The 26,588-nt window shown below is 36.3% G+C and overlaps 1 protein-coding gene across 5 annotated transcripts in view; it reads left to right on the top strand.

The window, feature by feature from the left end:
- The window catches only part of ZFYVE28 (zinc finger FYVE-type containing 28), a 140,844-nt gene that overhangs the window by 47,461 nt on the left and 66,795 nt on the right, over positions 1 to 26,588 (top strand). For all 5 annotated transcript variants that reach the window (XM_079307011.1, XM_079307010.1, XM_079307009.1 and 2 more), the window contains exon 2: positions 15,545 to 15,685. In XM_079307011.1, coding sequence (XP_079163137.1) covers positions 15,545 to 15,685 — 141 coding nt within the window. The remainder of the gene's footprint in view (positions 1 to 15,544; positions 15,686 to 26,588) is intronic.

Here is a 26,588-nt window from a genome sequence, read left to right as displayed (position 1 = left end):
GGTGGTACAGTGTCTGAATGGCAATGGCTTGCAATAAGAAACAGAATGGCTTCATTTTCTAGCATCTTGCAAAACAGTTTTTCTAAGCAATTTAACCTTTCCTGTGTGAAGCAGTCACTGGGGAACCTTATGTATAATGCTACATTATAATAGGCTCTTGCACATAAACCAGCTTTAAACATTTCTTCCCCAGTATGCTGCAGAGGTTCAGCAGTTTGTTTTAAATCCGAGCCAAAATAACCATAACAGCTTTTTGTGGGTTTAGAAACCAGATGTCAAGATTCTCAGAAATGTCTAATTGCCCCAGTGCTATATTTGAATTTCTGCTGGTGCAGATGTGAAATGTGATGGGCTAATAGGTCATCTGATTCTCTAAAATGATTTCCCTAATTTTTTTCCTATTTTTCTCTAAAATTATTTTATCATACCAGAAATTTATAAAATAAAATAATGCAGCTTTTTAAATGGCAATGGGCATTCTAATGAGAATCTACTAGATGTTGATTTTAAGGAGAAAAATTTCAAACTACTGAATGAATAAACCTTCTTTAAATAAAACTTTCTTGACTCTTAAAGAACTCACATTTCTCTTTTCTTGTCCATCCTCTGAATTTACTTCACTGTAAGTTTTGCCATCATGTCCAGATGACTCAGTGATTTCAAGGCATTAGGAAAAATAAATCCACCAGTGTATACACTGAAATGCATGCATTCTGCAATGTTACTACTAAAACTACTTACACTTAGAGCAAGTAATTAAATTCCACTGACTATATTATTTTTTTCTCCTCAGAATGGGAAGTGTCCTTTTCACTTTTCTTTTATAATCAAAACAGCTTATGTTGTAATTGCTGGTTTCTTGATGAATTCACAGTAATAATCATGAACTGTTGGTTGGTTTTGGCTTGATGCAAGAACATTGGTGTTGTCTTGAATGAGATATTGCCAATATACAAGTAAGGATTAGGTTTTTTTGGAATGTGTTTAGTGTATTCTGTGAAGCTGTATAACAGGCAGAATGCAGCTTTAATCCAAGGTCTTTCCATCAGTTATTGGGAAAAAAATTGGCAGAAACTGCCCCAGTAGTAGATGCAGTTTTGAGGAGTTTGTTTTTTTTCTCTCTGCCATTTTTCTCTGTATCACTGTGCCACCAGTGTTTTAATCTTGATTGGTTTGATCTCATTTCATAGGCTTCTCTCTTGGTGCAAAGTATTGAGAGCAAGCTTCTGGGGCCAATTAAACCAGTACCTCTTAACTTCCTTAGCACATGACTACTAGTTTTCCTTAAAAATTAGCCTTAGTTCTTTATATGTTTTTCTAGGGGGTAATTTTTTTTTGTTTTGATTTTAGTTTTTTTGTGTGGGTTTGTTTGTTTGTTTGTTTGTTTTGGGTTTTTTTGTTGGTTGATTAGGTTTGGTTTGTTTTCTTTCTTGTTTGGTGGTTTGTTTTTTGTTTTTTTTTCAATAAACCAAGGTTATTAATCCATGTGTAATTTTGGAGCCATCACGTATGATGTCAGCTTTTCCACTTCAGTCTGTTAATATTTTTCTGAAGAGAAATAATGTGTTGGCAGAGGGCTGCCTCAGCAGCCTGATCCTAGAGGACAAATGGGAAAATCAAGTAACAGGAGCTTCCATGAATGAATGCATCTTGTACTTCAGAAGTATTTTTGCATAGCTGAGCCATCTGCTACATAGAACAGAAAAGTTCTGAAGGCAGTGTCTGCAATATGTTGGTTCCAGGCTATGCTTTGTTTTTTGCAGGATTTGTTCTTTTTACTTTGTCTTCATGGTCTCATGTGGGGCCTTTCTCCTGCACAGGTGTGGATTCATTAAAACTGGACCAGATTCTTAATGCTCAGTTCTCAGGGAAATGGGCTATGATTTATCTCTTCCAAATTTTGCTTTTCCTCTGGACTTTTTGGCATTATGCTTTTTTTCCTCTCTTTCTGGGGTGCTGTGGCTGCTTATGCCTAAGTGAAATTTTTTCTTGGCACAAACTGACAGACAAACCTGAGAAGCAGTCTGAAAAACTGCTACTTTTGACTCTCTTCCCAGCTAGGAGCTGTGCTGATTTTATGAATGGTGAAAAATCCTCAGAGCATGTTATTCCAGTCTAGGTGGAGTTTCTGCTTAGGCTGGGTAAGGGTTTAGAAACCTCTGAAACTCAGTAACTCGTGGGAATATGAATCAATAAACTACCACCTTAGGAAACCCAGACACATTTAATTTCTCACCAAGAATGTATATTCCCATGTCTTCCAAGTATATAAAATAATATTAGTAACTGAGGTCTGCCTGGAATGTGTTCAAATATGTTTTTATAGCCACTCTTTCAAGGTGCCACTGAAAAAGTAGAATTTGAAAAAAAACCTGTTTTCTGTATGTGAAATAAATAGAATAAGTGAAGCATTAAGGGGTTTTTTTTAGCTTTGTAAGAGGCATTCTGTTCTATCAGTTCATTATCAGAAATGAGTTCAATCTGTCAGTTTGGTGCTTTATGTGAGCTTTTCCAATGACAACCAGCAAAATTTTTTTACTCTTGTGTATAAATCAGTAAATCTGTCATGTGGCAGTATGGAAGAGACTTTGGGGTGTTTTAAGGGAATGAGTGAAAAGCTTGCTTTTGTAGTTTCAAATGGTTTGCTCTACTTGCTGTTAAACAGTAAGTTTTTGTTATAATGCTTTGTCCAAGTGAATTTCTTTTTGAATTTGACATGATTGAGTGGGTTAATTATAAGGGCAGTGTCAGTTTTCAAATTGTACTGAGCAATGCTTGTGGTGAGGTACTAAGGCGAGGCTTTACTGGAGTATGATCCATTGCAAGTCAGAATGAATTCCTCAGCATGTAAAATGAAATGTATCAGAGCCATGTTGTCCTCTACAGTTAATTGCTGAAGTGTGTAACGCTGCTCTGCTGGAGAGTTTTCCCATCTGTTGCAGAGGACAATATGCACAGAGAAATTCTGATTCAGTGCTGGCCTGAGCAGAATCAAGAGAAAAGGAAGTTTTCTCTTTCAATTCTAATTTTTGAGGGTTTTCAAATTTTTTCCTGCAGTATATCTTACTTGAAGTGCTGTACATGTTTTTGTGTAACTATTTCTTCAGAGAGAAATTACACATATAAGAGAGATTTCTCCTTTTTGCTCTCTTTTGGGAATCACAAGGCTCTGTTGAGCCACCTGGAATACTGGGCTGAGTGCAGGTCCAGCTGGGCAGGAACAGAGTCACTCATGTGACACCACAGAGGACCAAATGGCACCCTGATGATGGTGGGGTGTGGGCTGGTATCACATTTTATCTTTTTTGCCAGGGTCAGGATTAAATGCGCAGGACGGTATTTCTTGTTTGAAATTGGATGTTTATTAATTCTTATCTAGGTTAGTCTCACAAACTGTGAATTCTACAGCACTTCAAGCTAACAAGCTAAAAATGAAGCCATCTCTCTCTACAAGGCCTTTTAAAGACCAACTGTCCAATTAAGAAATGACACCTAAATTATTTTTACTTTTAACACAATAACCAACCACCCGTGGCTCATGATGAGGTTTTTAATCCAATTACAAAACAGTCCTATGAAGAAGGTGAAAAAACACCCTAAAACCTCCATCTTGCTTTATATATATTACTATATTCAAAAACCTTAAATTCTAGGTTTTCCACCATGTGATATTACACACTTCTATTCAAACTACACACCCATAATCCCAGTTCTGTCATTCAATTCTGTAAGCCTTCTCCATGGCCTCAGGTCAAAAGTGGTGTTTTCTTGGGGGTCAGTGCCTGTCAGCACAGAAAGTCTAAAATTCTCAATGACCAAGGTTTCAGCAGGGTGGCAGACCACAGCCTCACTAAGCTCCTTTGCAGAAATTTGGGGTGTTTAGGAGAGGTTCTGTATGTTTGTGCTTCTCAAGTGCAAACAGCCCTGATAAGAAACATTATTTATAATCATTAGAAGTCTAGCAGTCTCCTGGTTTTTTGTATTTTGCATAATGAAATCATTTCATGGGAAATAAAAATGTTTGTAATAGCTCTTCTGGTAATTTAGTGAGTCTCACTTCACAGGTAATTTAGTTTTTCCTTTATGGAATAAAATAACTTGCATAGCTTTCTTGAAGTTTTCCTTTACTAATGCAATTTTATATATACAAGGGCTATTAATGTAATTTTCATAATTCAAATTATTTAATTTACAAAATCACAGAATAGTTTAGGGTTGGAAGGGATCTCTGGAGATCATCCAGTCCAACATCCCTGCCAAGGCAGGGGCACCTAGAGAAGGTTGCATAGGAATGTGTTCAGGTGGATTTTTAATGTCTCAAAAGGGGGAGACTCCATGACTTTCCTGGGCAGCCTGTTCCAGTGCCCTGCCACCCTGAGTGTAAAGTTCTTCCTCATGTTCAAGTGAAAGTTGTGTTTTATTTCATGGCCATTACTGCTTGTCCTGTCCTGGGCACCACTGAAAAGGTCTTTACTGCTTGTCCTGTCCTGGGCACCACTGAAAAGGTCTAGTGCTGTAGGATTTGTCTTGTCAGGAGGCTTGCATTCTTTACAGCTTTAGTATTCACCTTTGGGATTTGATGCTCAGAAGTTCCCAGTGAGAAGGGCTGGATTTACTATGGAACTCCAAGATGGCTTTCAAAGAGGAAAGTTTGTGTTGGGTTTATAAATCCATCTTTTCAGTTATATCTTTGTTTCCCACGTTTGCTCTGTTCTCAACACTAGTACTGAATTTGGCTCTGTCTTAGTGCTTTTGGTTGTTCTTTTTTTTGTATCTTGTACTTCAGGTTGTTATTACCTTCTTCACTGTAGCACTTCCAGCATTGTGACACTTCAAACAGGGACCACTATATTTCATTTATGGATTTAATGTAATTTAAATATATGGAGCTACCAGTCTCAAACTGGTCTTTCTGAAACAATCTCCATTCATATAACACCTGGGAATTTTTGCCATAATTTTTTGGCAGATTATTTTACTGAATGTGGAATTGGTATATAAATACATGTCCCCATAACGAGTCATTGTGTTGTAATCAGTCAGTGCTTTTACTGTCTTACTGTTATTAGATCCACTCACCCCCTGTAGGTAATGCCCTTTTTTTGTCTCAGATTGTATTGACATATAGTCCTGTATAGTCCCTAGGCTGGTGTAGGTAGTAACACAAACAATGAAGCAGTAGCTGCTTGGTGAGTAGAAATATACTGCCAATTTGATTTACATTTCTATTTTCAGTCCATTTCAAAATCATAATTGTGTTTTGCTGAATATAAATAATCTTTGATGGCCCTTGAAAATACATGCATATCCCCAGACTTCATCAGTTCCAAGTTATATTCTTTTGCCTGTCATTTCCAGTTGATAAATTCTGGATTTCCTTTTTTCTCTCAAATAAATAAACAAAAAAGTAAATGAATAAGAATTTTCCCAACACATACTCTGATTATGGATATTAGTCATGGTTTTGAATGCTGTTTGTGTTCACAGCACAATTTTGGAATGTGGTAACATCATCTCTGAAGTTAATGTATCTTCCTGAACAGAACCTTTAATTGGATATACTGTCATTTAGCCTGTTTTGTAATGATTTTCTATGTATATCATTAATAATTATGAATAATATAGAAAATATAGAAAGGAAAACAAATAGCAAGAAAATCGAAGTTATGGTATATTGGTATGAATATATGCAGTTTAAAAAAAATCCCTGTCAGTCTTCACTACATTTCCTTTGAAAAGAAATGCTGTGTTTCATCTATAACTTGGTAAGGAAAAGCAATATAGCATTACAAGTTGTAAAATATTCAGTACATGAGGAAACTGTTGCCTGACTAGATGAGGTAACTGCTTGGAGGAATTTTATTGTAAGACTTTGCAATTAATTGCTTTGACTGTCTGCAGGATGCAACAAAGGTGTAAAATATGAATCTCCTTTAAGTATTTTTCCACAGCTCCTTGGGTCATGTGTATTAAAGCAGGAGGATTGTGTTTAATAATGCATTGGGATTTTTTTAGAGCATCATTGGTAGTCCCTGAAGCTGTGCAGGCATTTTCAGTCTGCAGGCTTGCCTGTGTCATCCACACTGGATTTTGGAAATTAAAGCAGAGCTGTGGCTCAGGTGTGGTGCAACCACTGCTGGAGGGAGCAAAACAGAAAAAGCTGGAGCTAAATTCAGATGCAACGCAGTTTGTCTCTAAAGTAGCAAGAAAGGGCAAGAAAGATATTTTTATTTCAGTAGGCTTGAAATGGTTGTCTCTTGCCTTCAGAAGGAAATTGTACTGTTGTGTTCCTGGCAGATCTAGAAGGATATGATATGGATCTCATCTTTGAACCTTGGAATGGAACAACAAAATACTGATTGGGCTGGAAAGATTCATGTCTGGTTTAGGCAAGACCATTGTAGAAAAATACTTCCAGGTTCTGACCTTTACTTTGCATTTGTTACACAAAACAAAAAGGCTAGAGCAAGGAATAGGAGAATGCCTTTGGTTGTTCTTTCCTGTTTTAGAGCAAATTCACATATTTTGGGCAAGTAATGTGATTGTGTGACTGTAGGTTACTGACTGTTTTCAGACCAGTCTTGAAATTAATGGCAGTAATTAAGAACCTGGATTTCAGATGTCAGGAAATTTTTGGCACTTGGATTTTATGTTGCTTAGGGAAAAATATTCATGTTTTGCAGCTGAAAAGAAATTAATAGCTTTGATCCAAGACTGCATTTATGCTGAACCCTGTATGGATTGCAGTATTCACAGTGAAGCCAGTGGAACAATTTAACCTGTTATGTATGATTGAAATACAAGCTAATGCTACTCCAGCAGGTATCCTTTCTTAAGGCTTTGGAAGCACTGGAATTCTTTGCCCCATTACATGTAAGGTCTCTTGAGTCTTTCTGTGATTTTGGTATGGTCCCTATTTAGTGTTAATTTCTGGACCCTGACTGGGGTGTGGAGCCTGCATAATGCAGGGATGGTAGAGAAGATATTCAGCTGTACTGGAAGATAGATGTTTCTGCTGCTGCTGCTAAAGGTCTGCAGTAAATGTCTGTACTGAAATAGAAGTGAGCTTTTAGTTGTATGAGCTGGCATTTTTGCATTACTTAAACTATCTTTTTTGGTTTTAATTTTCAAACATCACATTTCTCCTTTTTATGGTGTCTCCAATGTAGTGTTGTTTTTCAATACTATTATCAAATAAAGGAAAGCTAATTTGAATCATATTCTTTCCAATGCATTGTAAATATTACAGTAAGCATTACTGGTAATGCATTTCTTTTTAATGTCAATTCTGCAATTAATGCCTTTGTGTCTTTTGTTATTTAGCATTCTATAGAAATACCTGGCAGCCAGAAATTTGCAGAATGCATTTGGGGACAACCAACAGTTATGTAAAAGTGATATTGCTGCTCAATAAAGGGTAATAGGCAATAGAGTGTATATGTAATAGCTTTTCTGAAAGCTGTCATTGAGATTATGGGGGAAAGTGTCCATTCATTAAATATTAGTGCCATAATTATGTTGGCCTTTTATAAGTATCTAAACAGGCAGCAGCCAGGTCAGAGGAACTTGATCTTGCCAGAAGAAACAATATGGATTTTTTTTCAACCTTGTATGAATCACTAGTATGTGTTGACTAGAGGATTTAGGGGCTTTGTGTGTTTTGTTGTGTTTGGATTTTTTGTTTTATTGTTCCTCTCAATAAATACCTATATAACTGTTCATATTAAGAGGATATAAGCCTGAAAAGCATTAATGGTTGCATTTAGCTTCTGCTTAGTTTTTGTGCATTCTGTGTCTTGATTTAAAAGGAGCAGTTTGGGGTGGAGAATAGCTGAGGACTGATATAGCTTATCCAACATGCATGCTGATGAGGAGAATGGTCAAACTCAAACTGTGTGCTGAGCTAGCACAGAAAACAGGAATAGCTGTACAAACCCATTTGTCTCCCAGGAGAGATTTTCTGCGTGACCAGGAGACCAAGGACAGACCTTGAGGATATTGTCTGAAAAGACCTGTGAATGCCTAATTGAGCAAAAAAATATTCAATTCAGCAAGGAGTGGGAGCAGGGGTGCATGGGAGCCTTCTGCCATGCACTATCATCCAGTCAGTTTCCTGTCTCTAGCAAATACAGGCTTTCTGTGTACTTGAATATATTTCGTTGTTGTTGGACTGCTTCAAAAGTTTTAAACATGGTTTAAAGTCTTATGTAGTCCTGCTGTTGGTCTGTCTGTCTGGTGCCTTTCCCTTTCTTTTTGCTCATGTTCTGGTAATTTTCAAAGCTATTCATGCTCAAGTGTGCTCAGAAAAAGGATGGAGTTGTTAAAAGTAATGAAGCTCCCTAAAACTTCAGGTAGACTTTGCCTACAGGGAAGTAGGGACCTCCTGCAAGGACAGATATTAAAATCCTTGAGATGGGGGACTGTGTCTGGAATGTTTTCCTCATTAGATATAGGTGAATCCCCACAGATGGGTGCACTGGAAAACATGGGACAATCAACCACTGAAGCTTGCTGGAAAACAGAGTAGGTAGGAAACACAGTGTGACTGATGATGGCACTTGGAAAGCTACTTGTTTATATGATTTAGCTGAAATAGTGGAAATAAGATCAAAAGATTTACTTATGCAAAAATTCATTTGAAGTTATTGTCAGAAGGCAGAAGCTGGGAGAAGTTTCTGTGCTGAGGGCTGTACAAGCAGTTTCTTTCATCACCAGGTTTGAACAGATGCACTTCGGAACAAAGTTTTGATGAAATCTTTTTGTTGCAATGATTGATTGTGCTACTGATATGATGCCAAGGTAGTTAAATCCCAAACATCTGTCAAGGTGTTCAGCTTGATCTTATTGAAAGTCTCCTACAAGGCAAATGAGGTTATGTGTGAGCAGCTTTACACAGATGATGGTGCTTTTATTAAAATTTGATATGGAACACCTCAGACTCAACCTAAGTTTGCTGAGCCAAAGAAAAATCAAGATGTGCTTCGAACATGAAAAAACTAAGGAATGTGATATGCTTGTTAATACCTGAGAAGGACTGGGGAGCAGCTCTTTTACTGTCAGCAGGCTTGAACTTGCTGGGTCAGGTTTCCCTCTTGTTGGAGCTTTGTCTATGCCCTGATTAAGATATTCTTTTTTTATGATCTAGAAGTAAAAAACTGTGTATGGCCTATTGTTCAAAATGAGTTAGAACAGCAAAGTATAATTCATATTTTATCAGGTCTTCTAAGCATGACCAAAATACTGGGTGGGAAATAATAATTTAGCAATATGTGTGCCAAAAGGTGGCAACCAAAAAGAGTTTTCAAAACAGTCCTTTAGCTGCATGAAGTGGTTATTTAAGGTTGTTATTTGATTTAATTGGGTTGTTATAGAATAAACATCTGGTTCTGAAAGGAAAATAGGTTATAGCAACCTAATAACTCGAGAGAAATTATCATGTTAGACATGTCTAAAAAGAGGTCATTTAGGAGTTGTTATAGATATTTAGGCACATCCATTAGACATGGTATAACAACTAGAGTGGGTTGAAAGTCTTTCATGTGGTAGGTTGTGAAGATGTCATGTGGCAGGATGGTTTGCATTGCTGCAGGACAAATTGCTGGGTGCCACTTCCAAATGCCACATGATTCCTCTGTGTAAGGCAGGGGGCTGTACATCTGGAATTGAACATAATCCGTCAACAAGCCCAGGGAGCTAAATTGGCTATTTTCCTCTTGATAGGTAACAAATCACTAAAAGCACTGCAGGATCAATTTTGTTTGAAGAGATGCTTAGTGTAATGTTTAAATACAAAAATCCAGACAAATCTGAAGCAAACCATATAAAAGTATTTAGGAAAAACCCAAAACATTTAAAGAGTGATTTGTATATTTCACTATGTATCCTGACAAGCTGAATTTGTTTCTAAGTAAATATTTGTTCTTTAAAATTGATGTTCTTGCAACAACTGAGAATGAGATCTGATTAGTTTGAGGTCAGACTGAGATATTAGCTGCTGAAGGAGGCTTTGTAAATGTTTTACAAGTTCAGAGGAGTGGGTTGACCTTGTTTGGCTATTGAAAATGGGTGCCCACCCAGCTGTTCATAGCAGGCCAGGGGAAGAAAATAGGATGAAAAAGCTCATGGGTCAGGATAAAGACAAGTAAATCGCTCACCAGTTGCCATCATGAGCAAAACAAACCCAATATGGTTGAGGTTAATTTTTTGCTAATTTAAAAATAGCCTGCCATAGGCTGGCTTGAAGGTTGCCCACTCCTGACTTGGTAGAAGTGGCTGCTCCATCACTTCCCTAGAGCAAAATCCCTTTCTCTTCTGAGGTTCATGTTCTTTCCTAGAAATTGAGGCTGTGGCTCAGCTGCAGACACTCCTGTTCTGCAGAATAGATGTCTGAAAGCTTCAGTAGTTTGTATTCAGCATATGCTTATGTGCTTCCTCCAGAAAATATGGATTTGAGTACGTGCTTTTCCAGATTAGTATGATGAACACTCAAAAATAGAAACTACGTACACTGACTTAATCTATCATGAGTGAAAATCTACAACATGGCAGTCTCAGATATTTGGTATTTTAGTTAAGCATGACCATTATAAGATTTTCCTTTTTGATGGGTTGGAATTGCACCCAATATAGAGAATATTGGAAAGATTTATCCACCTGATTTTTCATGTCCTATGAATCTCACTGGGTTGGTTGTTTGTTTTGTTGGTCTTTTTGCTTAAGGTGCTGCTAGCATTTTATTGTGTTAACAAGCTGTTCACCTGTCTTTCTTGCTTGTGTAATGATATTCTATAGATAAACACAGAGCAGCTGGCAAGACTTTAACCAGACTGTAGATTTTTTCACAGTGCTTTTTTTACATATCCTTGTGACCAATTACCAATTGTTGTCTTCATCTCTGAATCCTTTTCCTTTTTATGCATGTGCAACACCAGTTTAAGACTTAATGACATTGTACAAAATATGACTGTTGAGAGAATTTTTTTCTTTTTTCTGTAACAGATAGCAATTCAGATAGTAGATTAAAAGGAAAATACCACAAACTAAGTAAAAACCCAAAACCAAACAACCCCCCTCTGGGTACAGCTATGTACTTGGAACAACAGTTCCTTTTTTATTTAGTATGAAGTAATATTTTTGCTGCTAAACTTTCTGACAGTTAAATGCCAGAATTTTTGACTCACCTGCTTGTTAGATATTATTGCTATTTATTAGCATTTGGAAATTAATGAAAAATTCAAAGTGCCTGTCTAATGAAAGGATGTAAATAAACTTGTTTACATGTGAGGTAAAAAATAAGCAGATGTAACAACCTGCTGGTATCTCTTTTTGAAGAAATACCTTTAGTCTTTGGAGTTTGTTATCTGCCAGTTACAACTTCTACTGCAGCTGTGACTGGTGTAAAGTTGTCAGTTGATGAAGTTTCTGTTGCTGTAAGTACATTACATGTTCATAATGGGAATAAGTAAACTTTAGATTTTGTGCCTAATTCCTGTCACTTTTGGACAAAAAGTTTTTTCCTTCTTATAATGTTATGTAATTCTTAGTTAAATTTAAATAACTTAAAACTAGTTACATGCAACATCATCTGTAAGTTTGAAAAGGCTGCGTTGGCTCATCAGTGCCTTTATTTGAATTTTTTAGGGTCTAATTCTGCCTTTTGCACAGACCACGTTGCCAACTGGTACAGGGAGTTGTTTTCCAATACAAAAGCATAATTTTCTGTACGTTGCAGGTAGTTAAAAGTATTGCACATGGACTGTCACTGAATATTGTCCTGTGATTGTGAAGACATTTCATGCAATGTGTAATAAAATAAATGTATTTATGTAAAATCCACCTTTTAGCAAGTGCTTTATGAAAAGTTACTCTAATTGATGTAGGTTTACTTTGTTCCCATGTCAGAAAGCAATCTGGGTTTACCATCAGCAAAGGGGTATAATTATTGCTTTTCTATGTAGTTTCTTCCCATAGGGATCAAGTCAGAGTTCCTGAGTGTGTGGCAGAAAAACAAATGCTTAGTGCTGGAGGAGTGCCAGTGAACACTGGGAGATCTGGAGCCTTTCAAGTCCACAGGGTTTATTTTAAGCAAGGTTGGGTCTTAGTTGTTGTTCTGAAGACTTTATATCAGCAATTCAAAAACGATGGATATTATTTTCCAGAAGACAGCTGGCAGGCTTCAGAAGATAGTGCTATCTTTAGCTGGGATCTTGCTCATTTGCATGGTTACCTTGCTGTTGTCTGTTCTTTGGCTTATTTGGGACCATCATGTCTTCTTTTTGAGGTGGTGGTGGCTGCATTCCTGTTGCAATCTCAGTAGAAGAAGAAGCCTGAACAATATCTGTGCTTGTCTAAAAAGGATCATGGAAACCTGGGGGAAAGCATTCCCTTTAATGTTCAAATTATGGGCTGCTGTCAGTTCCAAGATGATGCACATTTTATGTTACTCAAAAAGAGGTGGTATTGTTTTATGTTATTCAAAAAGAGGTGGTATTGATACTTGAAAGCTGCTGTTAAAAATTATGCAAAAAAGTGCTTGCAATTTTCTTTCAAAAAGAGAATGTGTCCCTAAGAACCACCCTTGTTTCTGTAAATGTGATTTTCAAAGTGATTCTTAGATTCCAGAATTACTGTGTGGTTTGAGATTAGTCTGTTGGCACCCTGGCTTCATGTTGATAGTTTATTTCTTGGTCTCTGTCCTGTGTTGGAAAGTCTGCGATAGAATTTTTATTGTCTGTTAGTTGTCACTATTTTTTTGGGACAGTTTCTGGTTTTGGTTATCAGCTTGTTTACAAGATGTGAGAATAGTATCTTTTCCTCTGATAACATGCAGTTCTACAGACTTGTTATTTATCTAATAACCTATAGCTAACAGATCTCTTAAGATGTTTCTTTCTCTTATAGTCCATTTAAATCCTGTTTGAAAACTCAGATCAGAATTTGTTATGCAATAAACTGAACTAATTTAATCCTGGTCATTGTTCCTTGGTCACACTTGGGTAAAGCCAGAATGTAACCAGTTCAATAGTTAATACAGCTTTTCTATATGGACAGTTTTATACTACTGCCATAGGCAGGCATCTTCTGATTTTGGTATCTGACCTGTTGAGTGGAACTTAAAAAGTAAAAATTATTAAAATAAATATTCAGTGAGTGATCTTTAATGAAAAGAATTGTGTATTGTTATATAACATGGCTAAATGTCTGTCATTTTGTTTGGTTGGAGTTTGGTTTTTTTTTCTTTAATTCATGGTGTGCTGATTCCTGTCTTGGTACTGGCCAGAATGATAGTTTGTGTGTAGCATACAGATGGGAATTGCAAGTTATGAACCATTTATGAGGTGATGGTTTCAAATCCGTGGAGAATGGTGTGGTACATTGTGCTGGCAGTAAAGATATTTGGGATAACCTGGGCCATATGTTGGGCTGAACATGTGGATTATGAAGAGGCAATAGGCAGAAGGAATGCAAGGTGTACTTGTAGAAAATTCCTGCCTGGAGAGCTCATACTCAAGGGGGTGTTGGGATGGTAACAGCAGTATCACCATGTATAAAAAAAACTTCCTTTGCAACCAAACCAAAATTCTCCCCAGAAATCCCAAACCCATGAGGGCATCCTACAGTGGTGTTATGGTTGAAGGGGTTACTGCAGTTGGTGAATGCAGAAATAGGCAAATAGAAGTAATGCAAGTACTTGGTGCTGTAGTGGAATAAGGCAAAATGAGCAGTTACTCAAGTCCAGTAAATCAAAACAAGAACTTAGATGCATTAATTTGTTGTTAAATGGAATGATTTTCTGAAACTACCAGGATAAGTGGTAGGTTCTCAATGAGATTTTCAAATTAAGTCTCTCTATTAATTTTAGTACCTAAGCCTGGGAATTGCTAATTCTTATTCTGCCAAAGAATAGTAAGGAATTTGGATTAAATTATTTGAACCATATTTTGCATAAAGTGAAAATAAATACTGGCATGGCACACAGCACTGTCCCTTATTTTCTGTTACCTAGTGCAGTAAATTGAATTTGTAAACTTGTGTTTTATTTGTTTTAAGTGGCCCCCTGTGAAGAGATTTAGAGTTTCATGCAGTTTCAGCTTGCCAGGGACCACATATGATTGACACAATTAATCAAAGATCACACTACTAATCCATACCAGTAACACAGTTGAGAGAACTCAATTAAAACTTTCGTTCCTCCAGTTGAAAAAATCAGCCACGTGGGAGCTGTCTCAGGCATACTTGGTTTGCTTGAGACCAGTTTTAATAAATTGCCTTATTTTGCTTCTGCAATGCAATTTAGATGCTTGAAAATCAGCAGTCATGCTTTGTCACAGTTCCACACATCTTTATTAACTTTATCTGGAAGATTTTAATGGTTGTGGATGAATGATGAAGGAAAACATAAAAATCATCAGGTAGCGAATGCTTAAAGAAATGCTTTACTAAGTTTGATTTTAAGTACAGAAATTCAGAACTAAACAACATAAAATTTAGTAGTAATTATATGCCTTCCTCTTATTGTTTTTTTTTTTTTTTCATTTTATTTTGTTTCCCTGATTATATATCACAAGCTTTATCCTTCTCCCTGGGTACCTTTATATCTGGGCTATAGTGAAGACATTATTCAAGAGTGTAGATTTTTGTCAGCTTACAATTAAGATGTTGAAACCAGAATTCCTAGTTGTTGATGTTTAAAAAAATCATTTTATGGTGTAAACCTTTAATATTAATATTCCTGAGGGTTTTTTTTTGAGGAGGCATTCCTTTATTAGTTTGGTCTTTTTATTATGTTGCTGCTTTGTTTTAATGTGGCCAAAAATCCATTGTGATGATTCTGTTCTTTGCCACCTGAAAGACCTGTGGAATAGTTTTCTCTCTCTGTAATGCCTTGTTTAGTGATGATATTATTATTATTATTATTATTATTATTATTATTATTATTATTATTATTATTATTATTATTATTATTATTATTATTATTAGTGTTGCAAAGTGTTTGTGTCTGTTTGGCCCTAGTAGATTCAGTACCTTTCTCTTCTGTGGCTTCATTCTTGTGATGCTCAAAGGGAGGATTCTGACCAGACCATGCTGCAAAGGTTACCATGGTGCTTGATAGATTATTCCATTGCTTGATAGGTTTTGGGGGGTATAGTTTGTTTATTTAACTTGAAAAGCAACTTTGTCTTGTTCTGCCTAGAGCTGAAGTTTTCTTCTGTTTAATAAACAAACCTGATTCAGTTGTTTGCTCCTCCAGGATCATGTGATAATGCCAGGGTGGTTTTGGAGATAATGGTAGCTGAGTAATGTCTCACATTATTATGTGAGATGCTTTTTGAGACGGTGTTGATTTTTTTCTTCAAAGTAGAAAAGATTTTTAAGAGTGTGTAAATAATCTCAGTATCATTCTTTTCCATTCTGCTGTATTGCTTACCTGGCTTATGTGTTAAAAAAGTCACAGAGAATACTACTAGCTGAAGCTGTTTTAATTTTTGGGGTTTGGTGTTTTTTTTGCAAAAGTAATGTAATATTGTCCATGTCTCCAATACAGAGAACAGATCCACAGCTCCTTGCTCAGTTCTACTATGCTGATGAGGAACTAAATCAAGTAGCAGCTGAACTGGACAGTTTGGATGGAAGAAAAGACCCACAGAGATGTACACTGCTGGTCAACCAGTTTCGTTCCTGTCAGGTAATCCAAGTGGCAACTTCCTGATTTCATTGGGATTTTTATGTACATTTCATGTGTTCCATTAATCTTTTTTGTATTAATTAGTTTCTGTTGTCAGAGCTTTTTGAAATGAACCTTTGTTAGATACATGCCTTTCCTTATTTTAAACGGTGTATTCTTGAAAATACTATCCATAAACTAAATTTCCTACATCTCATTTAAGAGCATTGATGCTTTTTCTGAATAAGAATGCACATTATAAATTTTGTTTCCTTTATATAAAATGAGAGCTTACAGAACATGAGAAATATTTCAGAGTTTCAGTCAGCAAAAAATAACCATGTCATTTGTAGCTGCTCAACTTTCATGCCTCATGAATCTCATAGTTTTTCATTAGTGAATGAACTACATTCAGAGGGTTATGTGGTGGTTAGCTAATTCAAATTTTTAGAGGTAGAAAGAAACTACTTTTGTTGCACCCTTTGTATTTTCATGGATGCTTTAATATTTCCTTTTCCAGTCACACCCAAGAGAAACAATTTTAACTGAAGTAGGTTCAAGTCTAAAATGCATGATGCTCAGGTGGTATTTCTGTATGAAGTGTAGATGTACAAGGAGGATTTCTGTATGAAAAGCAAATGTTTGCTGTCACCTCAGGACAAATATAAGTGGAAGGACCATTGTAATAAATATACACTTACATCTGCACCAAGTGAAATATGAGGCAGTTAAGTGTAAAGAATGTATTTTGATTCACCGTTGCTAAAATTTCTTCCTGTTACTCCTAATAAAAGGTACTAAACTTAGTTATGTGGAAAAATTTCATTACTAATCATGTTAAGATGAGTTTCAAGAAAAGTACTCTGATCGTTGTAGGAAATGTTCACATTGGGTTAGCTGAGTCTGTTGAAAAGAAAAACAGTCAGGTGCTCTGTGTTTACTTGCCAGAAAACTAAATTTTAAAAGTGCAACTTTCTGAAGAGCACTTCCAGAGAGAGTAGACAGTGAATGTATTGTTCTGTCAGAAACAATTTTAATATTTCTGTAGACTTTGAAAAGCTTCACAATTTCCTTCTGTATTGTTCCTGGATACAAATGTGAGTTTAAGGGATTACCAAACTGGAAGCTGTAAGTTTATTAACAATTAACAATGCAGTGGCTTGGAGTGAAAAAAAAATAGATGTGAAAGTTGTCTTCACAGGAAGACTTCAGTCTTCTGTTTGACAGACCAGCAATACCTAAATCACACTTCACAAATATTTATCTGACTTCTATGAAACCTCCAGTAGTGGATGTGACTTTCTAGTCAAATTCTTTCTAGACTGGCAGGAAAGGTTTTCTGATATTAAGGGTGGATGAACAGTATCACTGTGCAAGACAAATCTCTTTGGTTGTTTTATCCCTGGCAATGACAATTTATTCCTTGTCTGCCTGCAGGCACACAGGCTTTCTGATGTGTTTCCTGTAGTATAGGCAGACCTGAAGAGCTGTTCTATTCAAAAATTAGCTTCTCTGAATGTTTCACCTGTAGGAGTGCAGGAAATGCAGACTCTGATTGTTCCTTGGTCAGTTTGCTTGGCTTGTTCTATAGTGATTCACTACCTTGTGACTCTTAGTATCTTCTGATGTCTGGTAATTTCATTTCTCAAACAGATTGCTGATACTAAAACAATCTGTTGCTAGAACTTTAAGAAAAGATGGAGGGTTTTTTATGTGGCTATTTTTGTAATTTGTAGTTTTAAAAGTTCTGTAGAAGAGGTCAGAAATGGTTTTGCTTAATTAGGTCTCACAATGTTTTGTAGTACTTTGTGTAAATGCAGTGTTTTCTGGTTTCTTTTAAGAATTTGTCCTGTAATTTCCAAATAAGAGAAGGAATGGTGTCTTGGGATTCAAAATATAGGTATTTGCTGACCAAATATCACATGGTAGGAGGAAAAACTGGTTTTAGCCCAAGGTGTGGTGGAGTTTGAGAATGATGGAGAGCCAACAGCCAGGGCTCAGACCATTGTGGTGGGAGGTTGTGCATGTAAAAGTAGGGTAGCAGCTGCATTGTGCAATACAGGCAATTCTGAGACCTTTTATTTAGAAATGTGCACTTTCTGACTCTTCTTTTGAAAAGTGTTTTGTGACTCCAGATATAGTTTACCAGACTCCCAGTCTTTGCATGATTTTCAGTCTTATTTTGTGCTAGTTTTTCCATGGAAACCTTCGTTTTGAGATTTCCAGATTCTTCCCAGTTTTTATCTTCATGAAATCTACAGAGGCATAGCATTTCTATCAGATTTTAGTGTTTTCTAGGGACAAAGATTTCTAAAATTCCATGTACTTCTATCTTGGCATCTGTTTTTAAAATTAATTCATTGTTCCTGGGTTGCTTGTTTTCAGATCATTTAATAATAGTGTCTACTTGATTAGCAGATGATTTTTTTCAATTTTATTTTTATTAACTAGAGAAAGGAAATCTACTTTGAACTTGATAGTTCTGTTAAAGATCTCTGAGTTTATTGTAGTGTGTGAACAGACTCAGACAAACCAGACCAGAAGGTCTCTGCCTAAAGGATGTAAGAGTTTAGAGTGGACATACTTAAAGCTTTCTGGCTTAACAAAGCTGGCAGTATTAGTCAAGGCAAATTGAAGGTATGGTGCATTGTGGTGATCCTGTGGATGTGCAGAAAACTTCACTCTTCAAGAGTGTTGATGCTTCCTTAGTAAAGAACTGCAACTCTGAATGTTGTCTTCTGCTTTTTTGTAATACTATCTGCTGATCAGAATCACATATTTTTACAGTAAATTAACATTTCAAATTCAGTTTCTGAACATCTTGCAGCTTGATTTTCAAATCCTGTGGGTTGATTGTACAGCAGGATGCTGAGTAGCATAATCCATGAGTAAGAGTGGAAAGATGAGTAAGATAATGTTTTCAAAGCTTTTCATTTTCACAGTAATGTGATGTAACACTGTTTTCCAGGTATGGTAGCTTATTTTAAAAATGCTATCCCTCATTTTGCTTTGCTGTTTTCATGTCAATGGTAAAATATTGTGAGAACATAACATATCTATCAATACAGTATCTTGCATTTATTGTGTGATTAATACCTATTCAACAGAATAAAACACATCTCTCCTGGTTTGTTAAGATTAACAATACATAAAGCTTGCTGAGATGCATGATAAAAAGTTGTGTAATTTTTTTAAATTAACCAAAAGGTAGGTAGAATGTCAGACTTTGGTTTATTGAATTTGATTGATGGTTCTAGAAGGAAAACTTTTCCTTAAGAAAATGTCTCTCTGTTAGTGAATCTTCAGTAATATGCAGTCTTGTTAATCTGATTTTTTTCCCCTGCAGCACAAATGATTGCAGTGATTTTTATATTAGTGGTATAACAAGGTGTCCTTTCTTATGCTGCTCACAACATCGCACAGTATTGAATTTTATAAGAAGTGATGGTAACTCATGTACACTTTTGAATTATTCACTCATGCATTCACTATCACTAAGTTACTTTGATTGTTGCTGTTTTCACATTAGTTAATATTTTGTTAGTTGACTTGGTAAACTGGTTTAAAACCATTTATCAGCTATTCAAATGGAACTAGGTTTATTGTTAAATATTACAAAACTTCATTTGTTTTCTTTAAGAGTAAAGAGTAGAAAAACCCTTTGTTTCTAAAGCAGAGATTTTTTTTAGAACTTCACCAGTAACGAACCTGTCCCCAAGTACATCACATCATGAGAATGTTTTTAGGATCATATCCTTGCTTGCTGTTTCAGTACACTGAGAGTTATTTCTCTGTGTACAGTACTGAGGTCTCAGAATAGCACATGAGTCAGTTCCAGCATGGTTTTCTCAGCATTATTCCTGCAGATTGTGTCTCAGCAGTGTCACTTGATCTGCTGAAGTGCACGAGGGAGGCATTTGCCCCATCAGGGCACTGACCTGAAGCCAACCATAGACTTTCCCAGCTCTGCTGTCCATTTGCACTGTTCCACAGAATAGTAGAATGGGAATTTGTAATATTTGTGATACATGTGTGTTTCTGGCTCACTGGCAGGAGTGATGGACTGCATTGAGTGGCAGCACATTACATTGGTTCTTCACTACTTTCCTGCTATTTGCCTTCTTGGGAAGCACCTCCTGAATGACTGCAATTGGCAGCCCAGCATTTCCAGGTCAGCTTTAGCAGTTCCAGTTTGCTGTAACACTGGGCTTTGAAATGTAGCCTTTAAGGTGACTCCTTCATATAGTGCTGAGAAGCAGGACCTGTGAACCTGAACTTCATTATCCACTGTAGCATAAGTAAATGTTGCTGAGGAGTTGGAGCCCTTAAAGAAAGCTAATCATATTTCAGTGTTATGTTTTATCACTTGTCTGTCTCAGTTTCTGTAGCAATACAAAATATGTGGTGAATTTTATCAAAAATGCTGTGTTTCAGCCACACTTATCTCCATATTTCTTCAATCTCAATTTAACAACTGAAAGCATCACTATGAAATAAGTTGAGATTCAAGTGTCAGTGGAAACAAAGCTTTGCCCTCTCTGTAAAGGAAATATGTTTTACAGGCTGAAGGAGCTACTGTGGGATGTGGAAAGATGATATAAATTGAATATGGCAAACCAGGAGTAAAGGAACAGTGCTGCTGGGAGCATACGTGGGGAATCTGCTTTGTCACATGCAAAAATCACAGTCATAGGAGAGTTTGGGTTGGAAGAAACCTTAAATATAACTCAATTCCAACCCACTGTTGTGGGCAGAGACACCTTTCACTAGATTTCCCCAACATGGGGCAGGACCTTACACTTGGCTTTGTTGAATAAAAACTTTAACACAAAAAGAAAATATTTGCTCTTTATCTTAGAAATATTTTTTTTTTGTGTATCTTCAAAGCCTAGGAATGTTATTTGCTTTCTGAGAAGGGAGATGGATGGGTAAGACAAATCTAGAAGTGGGGAAGCTCTTTGTCTGATACTGTGTAGTGTCTGACTGAAGCAGTGATAATATTTGATAGTGAGTCACTTTAGGAGGTGGTTACCAACTCCAGCCTGATGTGGATATAGCAGTCCAGTTGTCTTTCACATCAGCTTACACCATGCATGTGGGCAGATTTCTGTATTGTTTTTTTATTTAATTAAAAAAAAAAAACACAAGACACCAACAACAGTAACACATAAAACCCAAACAGAACAAAAAACTCCAAATGACTGCAACAGAATCAAACAAATGAAAACAACAAACTAGCAAAAATCTAACTCCAAACAAACAAACTTTCAACACAACACCATCACACAACTCTGAAGCTGTTTCAGGGTTTGCAAATTGCTTAGTAACATTTTCAGACTATAAGAGAAACATGACTGAGCTGAGTGAGTTGTCATAGAGCATGCATTGATTTCTCTGTAGTGGGAAATGGAAAGGCTCTTCAGTGTGTGACATTTGAGTTTTCTTATTATATATATTTAAAAATAAATAAAAGTTGATGTAGCATGAAATGACAACACAGGTGGTAATCAATAATGCACAAGGCTGAAACTGAATCTGGATTGACAAGTTGCTAAATAATGAAAAGAGAACTTATCTTTGTATACAAAACACAATGAATTTTTAATCAGTGAAAAAGGGATGTGATTATATTATGTTAAATGGTGCATGCTGGGGTAGCCATAGGTTGTTACTAGAGACTGTGATGCAAGGTTATGCTGTGCCATCTGCTCATGATGACCACAATCATTGCATGCAAACTCCTGTGGAAAACCACTGGCTTTGGAAGATGAGGTAGTCATCTATATAAAACATAAGGTGCTAACAGGGGAGCAAAATGAATATTTCATCTTCAATTAGAACAGTTCCTTCTTTTGGTCACACATTTTATTGAAATTTAAAAATGTAACATTTTCTTCCTTGTGAAAGATAACCCAGTTATAGAAGGCTCTTAATTTCAGAGGTATTGGAGTCTTCTAACACTCAGCTTCAAAAGATATAATGATTTTTCATTTTTTAATGTGTGATTATATGCCCTCAATCATAGTTTTTATATTGCTAACAACTGGTACCTTGAGTGAGTATTGACAGTGGACCTGAGACAGTGGTATAATTCCCAGAGCATTTGAAGGCTAAATGAGGACAATGGAGTCAGGTCATTTTAAGCCTGACTCTTCTCAGCCTTTGTGAAGTAAGATACTATACCAGATCCAGTTATGTAGGAATTAATGTAATGTGACATGTCTGGCTGTCAGGGGTTTTATAGTTCTTCCACACTCTTCAGCAGTGCCATCAGAGGATTGCTCTCAGCTCTGCTATAGTGTGATTGGCTCAAGTTTAATTTTCTTTTTCTTTTTTTTACTGCTGCAAAGAGGGAAGGATTCTAGTATCAGCCACTGAATTGTTTATGTAGTTTCATTATTTAAATATGCTGCATTTTTCCTTCTTTTCTCCTTATGCACGTGGTAGCACCACGTTAGCAAGATTAACAATACATGCAAATTATTTATTTTATGATGTTTCTGTGCTTGGGGATTAAGTCTGTTTTCTTCTGCTAAAAGCCTTTTCATTTAATCATATAGAGAAATCCCTTTCATTTATTTTTTTTCTTTAATGCTGGGGAAGTATGATAAGAAAGACAAGAAGGCAAGTTAATAATTTTTTCAAGTTAGTTCTTAGCAGTGGAATTTAGTTTTCATTAATTTCATTAAAATACTTGAAATATAAATCCTGTTTTTTAAGAAAAAATAATTCATTTCACAATAATGGATTAGTATAACAAATATTTTGTGGAATAGTGTGCAATCTGGTTTTCTCATGTCAAATTATCATAAGTAAGTTTTTGTTAAACAAAATCCTTGAATGGAACATCCACAAGGATCATCCAGTCCAACTCTTGGCCCCACACAGCATTATCCACAAAAGTCACACCACATCTCTGAGTGTTGTCCAAACACTCCTTGAACTCCATCAGGCTGGATGCTGACCACTATCCTAGAGAGCACCTTTTGATAAAAACCTTTAGGTGTTAAATATCTTAAATATTGGATACAACAAGGACTTCTACCTATTGGAAGGAGGGATTACAAGATATTTTGGAGTTTGAGAGCATGGATTCATTTCAGACTACCCTTTTGCTACTGTTAGTGTATAATGTAGCAATAAACTACCTATGGAATGGCTGGAGTTTAAGGTGATGGGAAGAAAATAAATTATCTATTAGGATGGCTTGTGCAATCATTTTAACTTTATAATTAGCCAGAGAGAATGAGAAGCTTAAATAGTTCACTCTACTCCAAGTTGCTTTTGTAGTAAAGATGCCTTGGTTATCTTCTGTCTCCAGCTTAGGCTTTTGAAAGAATTTGTGTTAACTCATTGCTTCACAGTCTTCTTGAAAAATAATGCAGACTTTAAGACAGTAATTAAAAAAATATTCATTTTTTAAGGTATTACATGTATTAGCAAGCTATTGTTGCTTTGAAGAAGTTTGAAATGATTGTTATGAAAACAGCTTGTGATAAGGTTGAGTTTGCTGTTGAAGAGCAGTTTCAGATAGCAGGCTTTGTTACTTCAGGCTTTTGCAGTGCTTGCACTCATAAAAACTTCCCCTTTTGAAGGCTTTGGGAAATCTGTATTTATGTGAAATTAATTATGCAGAAAGTGTGCTCTTGGTTAAGAAAACTTACCTTTTTGCTTATACCACCTATTCTCTTCTGCTGGATTCCATTTTTTTTAGAGTAGTGCTATTTTTTCAACACTTCTCAAAGTAGTGTTGAGATGAACAGCAGCAGCATTACCCCAAGTACACAGTTCTTCACACAGTGAAGAAATAAAGCTAGATACTTCTTACATGTTTATACTGTTCTTTGTTCTAAATTTCTGAGAAAAGCCCAGAATTTAGTTCAGAAAATGTAGTGCTCTCGATACTAATATATGATGTACACAATATAAATTCTTAGATTTGCCCTGAGAATACATTTTCAGTTCTCTAGAGGTCTCAAGGTTTCTGTGCCTGAAGATTTCTTATGCAAATACCAAGCAGCAGATATTTGTTCTCTTGGATTTCTCAATTGCCCTGTGGTGTCTGTAACTGCTGTTCAAGTTGCTATTCCACATACACAGTGCTCATAATCCAACAGTGTAATAGTTCATGTAGAGGTGTTAAATGATGATCATCTTGAGGCTGCAGAGCTTGTTGAATTGATTTGTGCAGCTGAGGCACTGAGCTAACTGCCTTTGTGATGTAAGCTCTGGTAGTTTTTGCTTTAGGATTGTTCTGATACAGTAAAAAAGTCTTTTTTGGTGTATTTTATGTTCACGTTTTTCTGTTTAGGTCTGATGAAGACATAAATAGAAAAAATTCTAGCAGACTTTCCAGAGTCATGTTCACTTTTGACTTACGTGATAACTGGTATGAAAATATATTTTTCATACATTCAATGCAAACCTCTGGTCTCAGTGCCAGCCTTGTTTATTATTTGTACAGTTTTTCTCCATGGGGATTTTGCAAATTTGACTGTAAAATATTTTAACCCTGTAGCTGGAATGTGATGAGTTTTCTCAGTAGATCTAATTAGTATATTTGTGGTTGTCTGGTTTACTCTGCAATGCAAATATCATATTTTATAATTGAGAAAGGAAACTTATGAGGGGATTCCTCAACCAGGAAAGATGCATTATCTTGATGCAAATTTTTAGGACAACTTTAAATCACTCATTTAAAATATACAGACTGTAGAAATAATTTGAATCTTCAACATTCTTAGAATGAAAGTGTCAAAAGGTTTGGGCTCCTTGGTTTTCAGTTGAACTCTTGTTGCATATAACTCTTGATTTGTGGTCTAATTTCACACTGGCCTTTCTTTGTCTTTTATCTACAGCTGCACAACTTCAGCATAACTTAATTCTGTACTTAGTGAAATCAGATTTTTCATTGATTTTTAATGCTAAGTATGTTCTTTCTTTCCTAGCAGGTAAAGGCTTTAAATTTACCAGTTCTGTGGCTTACCAGTGAGCTTTATAACTGTATTAATGGAAAGCCATAGAGTGATTTCACAAGGAAATATTTCTGTAAATTTGACTGGTTTTAGTCAGTTCTATGATAGTTTTAGAATCTGTGCTTGTGGGTTGCCCAGTCTTTGATTCAAGCAAGCCCTTGGGCACTTGGTAGAAATGTTATAAACATTTTAGTTTCAGTAAATTCCTTAACTTTATTGCTTGGATATGTAGTTGAGCATGGGCAAACAAGAGAAATTAACTTTGATTTTATATAAAAAAATAACTGTTCAAATATGTATTTCTGTGTTATCACACATAGTTCCTTAGGCATTATTCCATGGTCCATTGGCAGTAGCTGTTTAAAAGTTTTCCCTTCCAAATTTACACCATTCTTGCTCCTATTCCCACACTTAAGCACCCATCAAAGCACAGCTTTGATAGTTGTAGATCCTTATCCAAGGCCAGTTTAAATAAGCTGTAATCAACTTTACACTTGGAAGCTCTTTTCCATCCATACTGATGCACATATTTGTGGAGTCTGTGAAATGATGTGGGTTACTCTGGATCTGTGCACTAAAAACCTTCACAGGTGCCCCAGGTGCTAGAGCAGTGAGAGTGGAGGTGAGGTGTGGGGACAGGGACTGCAGGGGAGGTGAGATGCTGAGATAAGGGGCTGAGCTCTCAGTTGGCCAGAGGCTGACACTGCAGAATGGCCTGGCGCCAGCCTGTGATGGAAAGGGCTTTCTGTTTCAGGTCTAAAATAACCTTATCTGAAGGTGTCTCCTACTATGTGATAAGTTTAAGTGGTATGAGAATAAGGAATCTCTAGGGAGAAAAATATATGCTCTTTCATTCTATGCTGTATGGACATTGTATCCATGCTGAAGAGAAGCAATTTTTACAAAGGAAGTCAGCCCCAGTGAGCATCCCTTGATGGAGAAGGTACCTCTTAAAGAACTCAGAGGATTGGCAGTGAATTATCTATGAAATACTAATTGTATCATTAACGTTCTTGACAGGAGCAAACAGGGAGTTTGTACCATAAGCACTGGGAACAATGAGACAGTTCAGAGGTGCAGTGTTTTCATGTTTGATTGCATCTGTCCATCGAAGAACATTTTCCTGTAGAATTAGGCAGAAATAGATCTCATTAAAGGAGACAAATTAGCCAAAAGTGAAAGCAACTCCCTGCTGGGTGCTGGAACTTAATGATTGGTTAGAAGTTGGCAAGAATCTCTTCCTGATGTTATTTTGTTCATTGATACAAAGGTTAAATAGTGTGGATTGAGCCAGGAGTACTTTAAGCTAAAGTAATGGCCAAGTCTTTCTTGCCTGCTTAATTTGCAACCCTGGAGACATTATCTTAGTTATGTTAGTGGAGGTCAGTGAAGGAGACAGCAGGGTAATTACTGAGATCAAGGAAAGAAGTTGACTGAAAGAAAACTTGATGTTCACAAAGTTTAGAAACTGTACCAGACAAAGATATCTTTTAACAACAGAAGAAGTAAGAACCAAAAGCAGACCCTGTCCAACCCATTGGGCATTCCTTATTGATCTGTGATGAGGAAGGCATTGAGGTAGTTTTCTGAATTATATCTCTGTTGGAGGCTTTTTCTAGACTGGAACAGAGCTGGTGGACTCTAGAATAAAGTTCTCATAAGGTTTGTATTTAAGAGACTTGATGCAGAGCTAGGAAAGCCAGAAACTTGTGCCAGGAATTAGGCTGTTGCCTAACATGAGAGTGAGCTAAGACTTATTTAAAGAAAATTATTTTCTTTTATGCAATGTCTTCCAATTTAATTTTGGTGGAGACAGTGCCAGTCTAGAACAAAAAGAAAAAACTGAGAACAGCCATTTTAAAGTGATGATGTCAAGATTGAACTTAAATCTGAGACAATGCACGTATCTACTTTACTTTTTTCCTCTCATAACAAAGCTTGCATATTTG

This window comes from Erithacus rubecula (assembly GCF_903797595.1).
Source record: "Erithacus rubecula genome assembly, chromosome: 5".
NCBI lineage: Eukaryota > Metazoa > Chordata > Aves > Passeriformes > Muscicapidae > Erithacus > Erithacus rubecula.
Note: the sequence above shows the minus strand (reverse complement) of the source record. Positions and strands in the feature narration are given on the sequence as shown.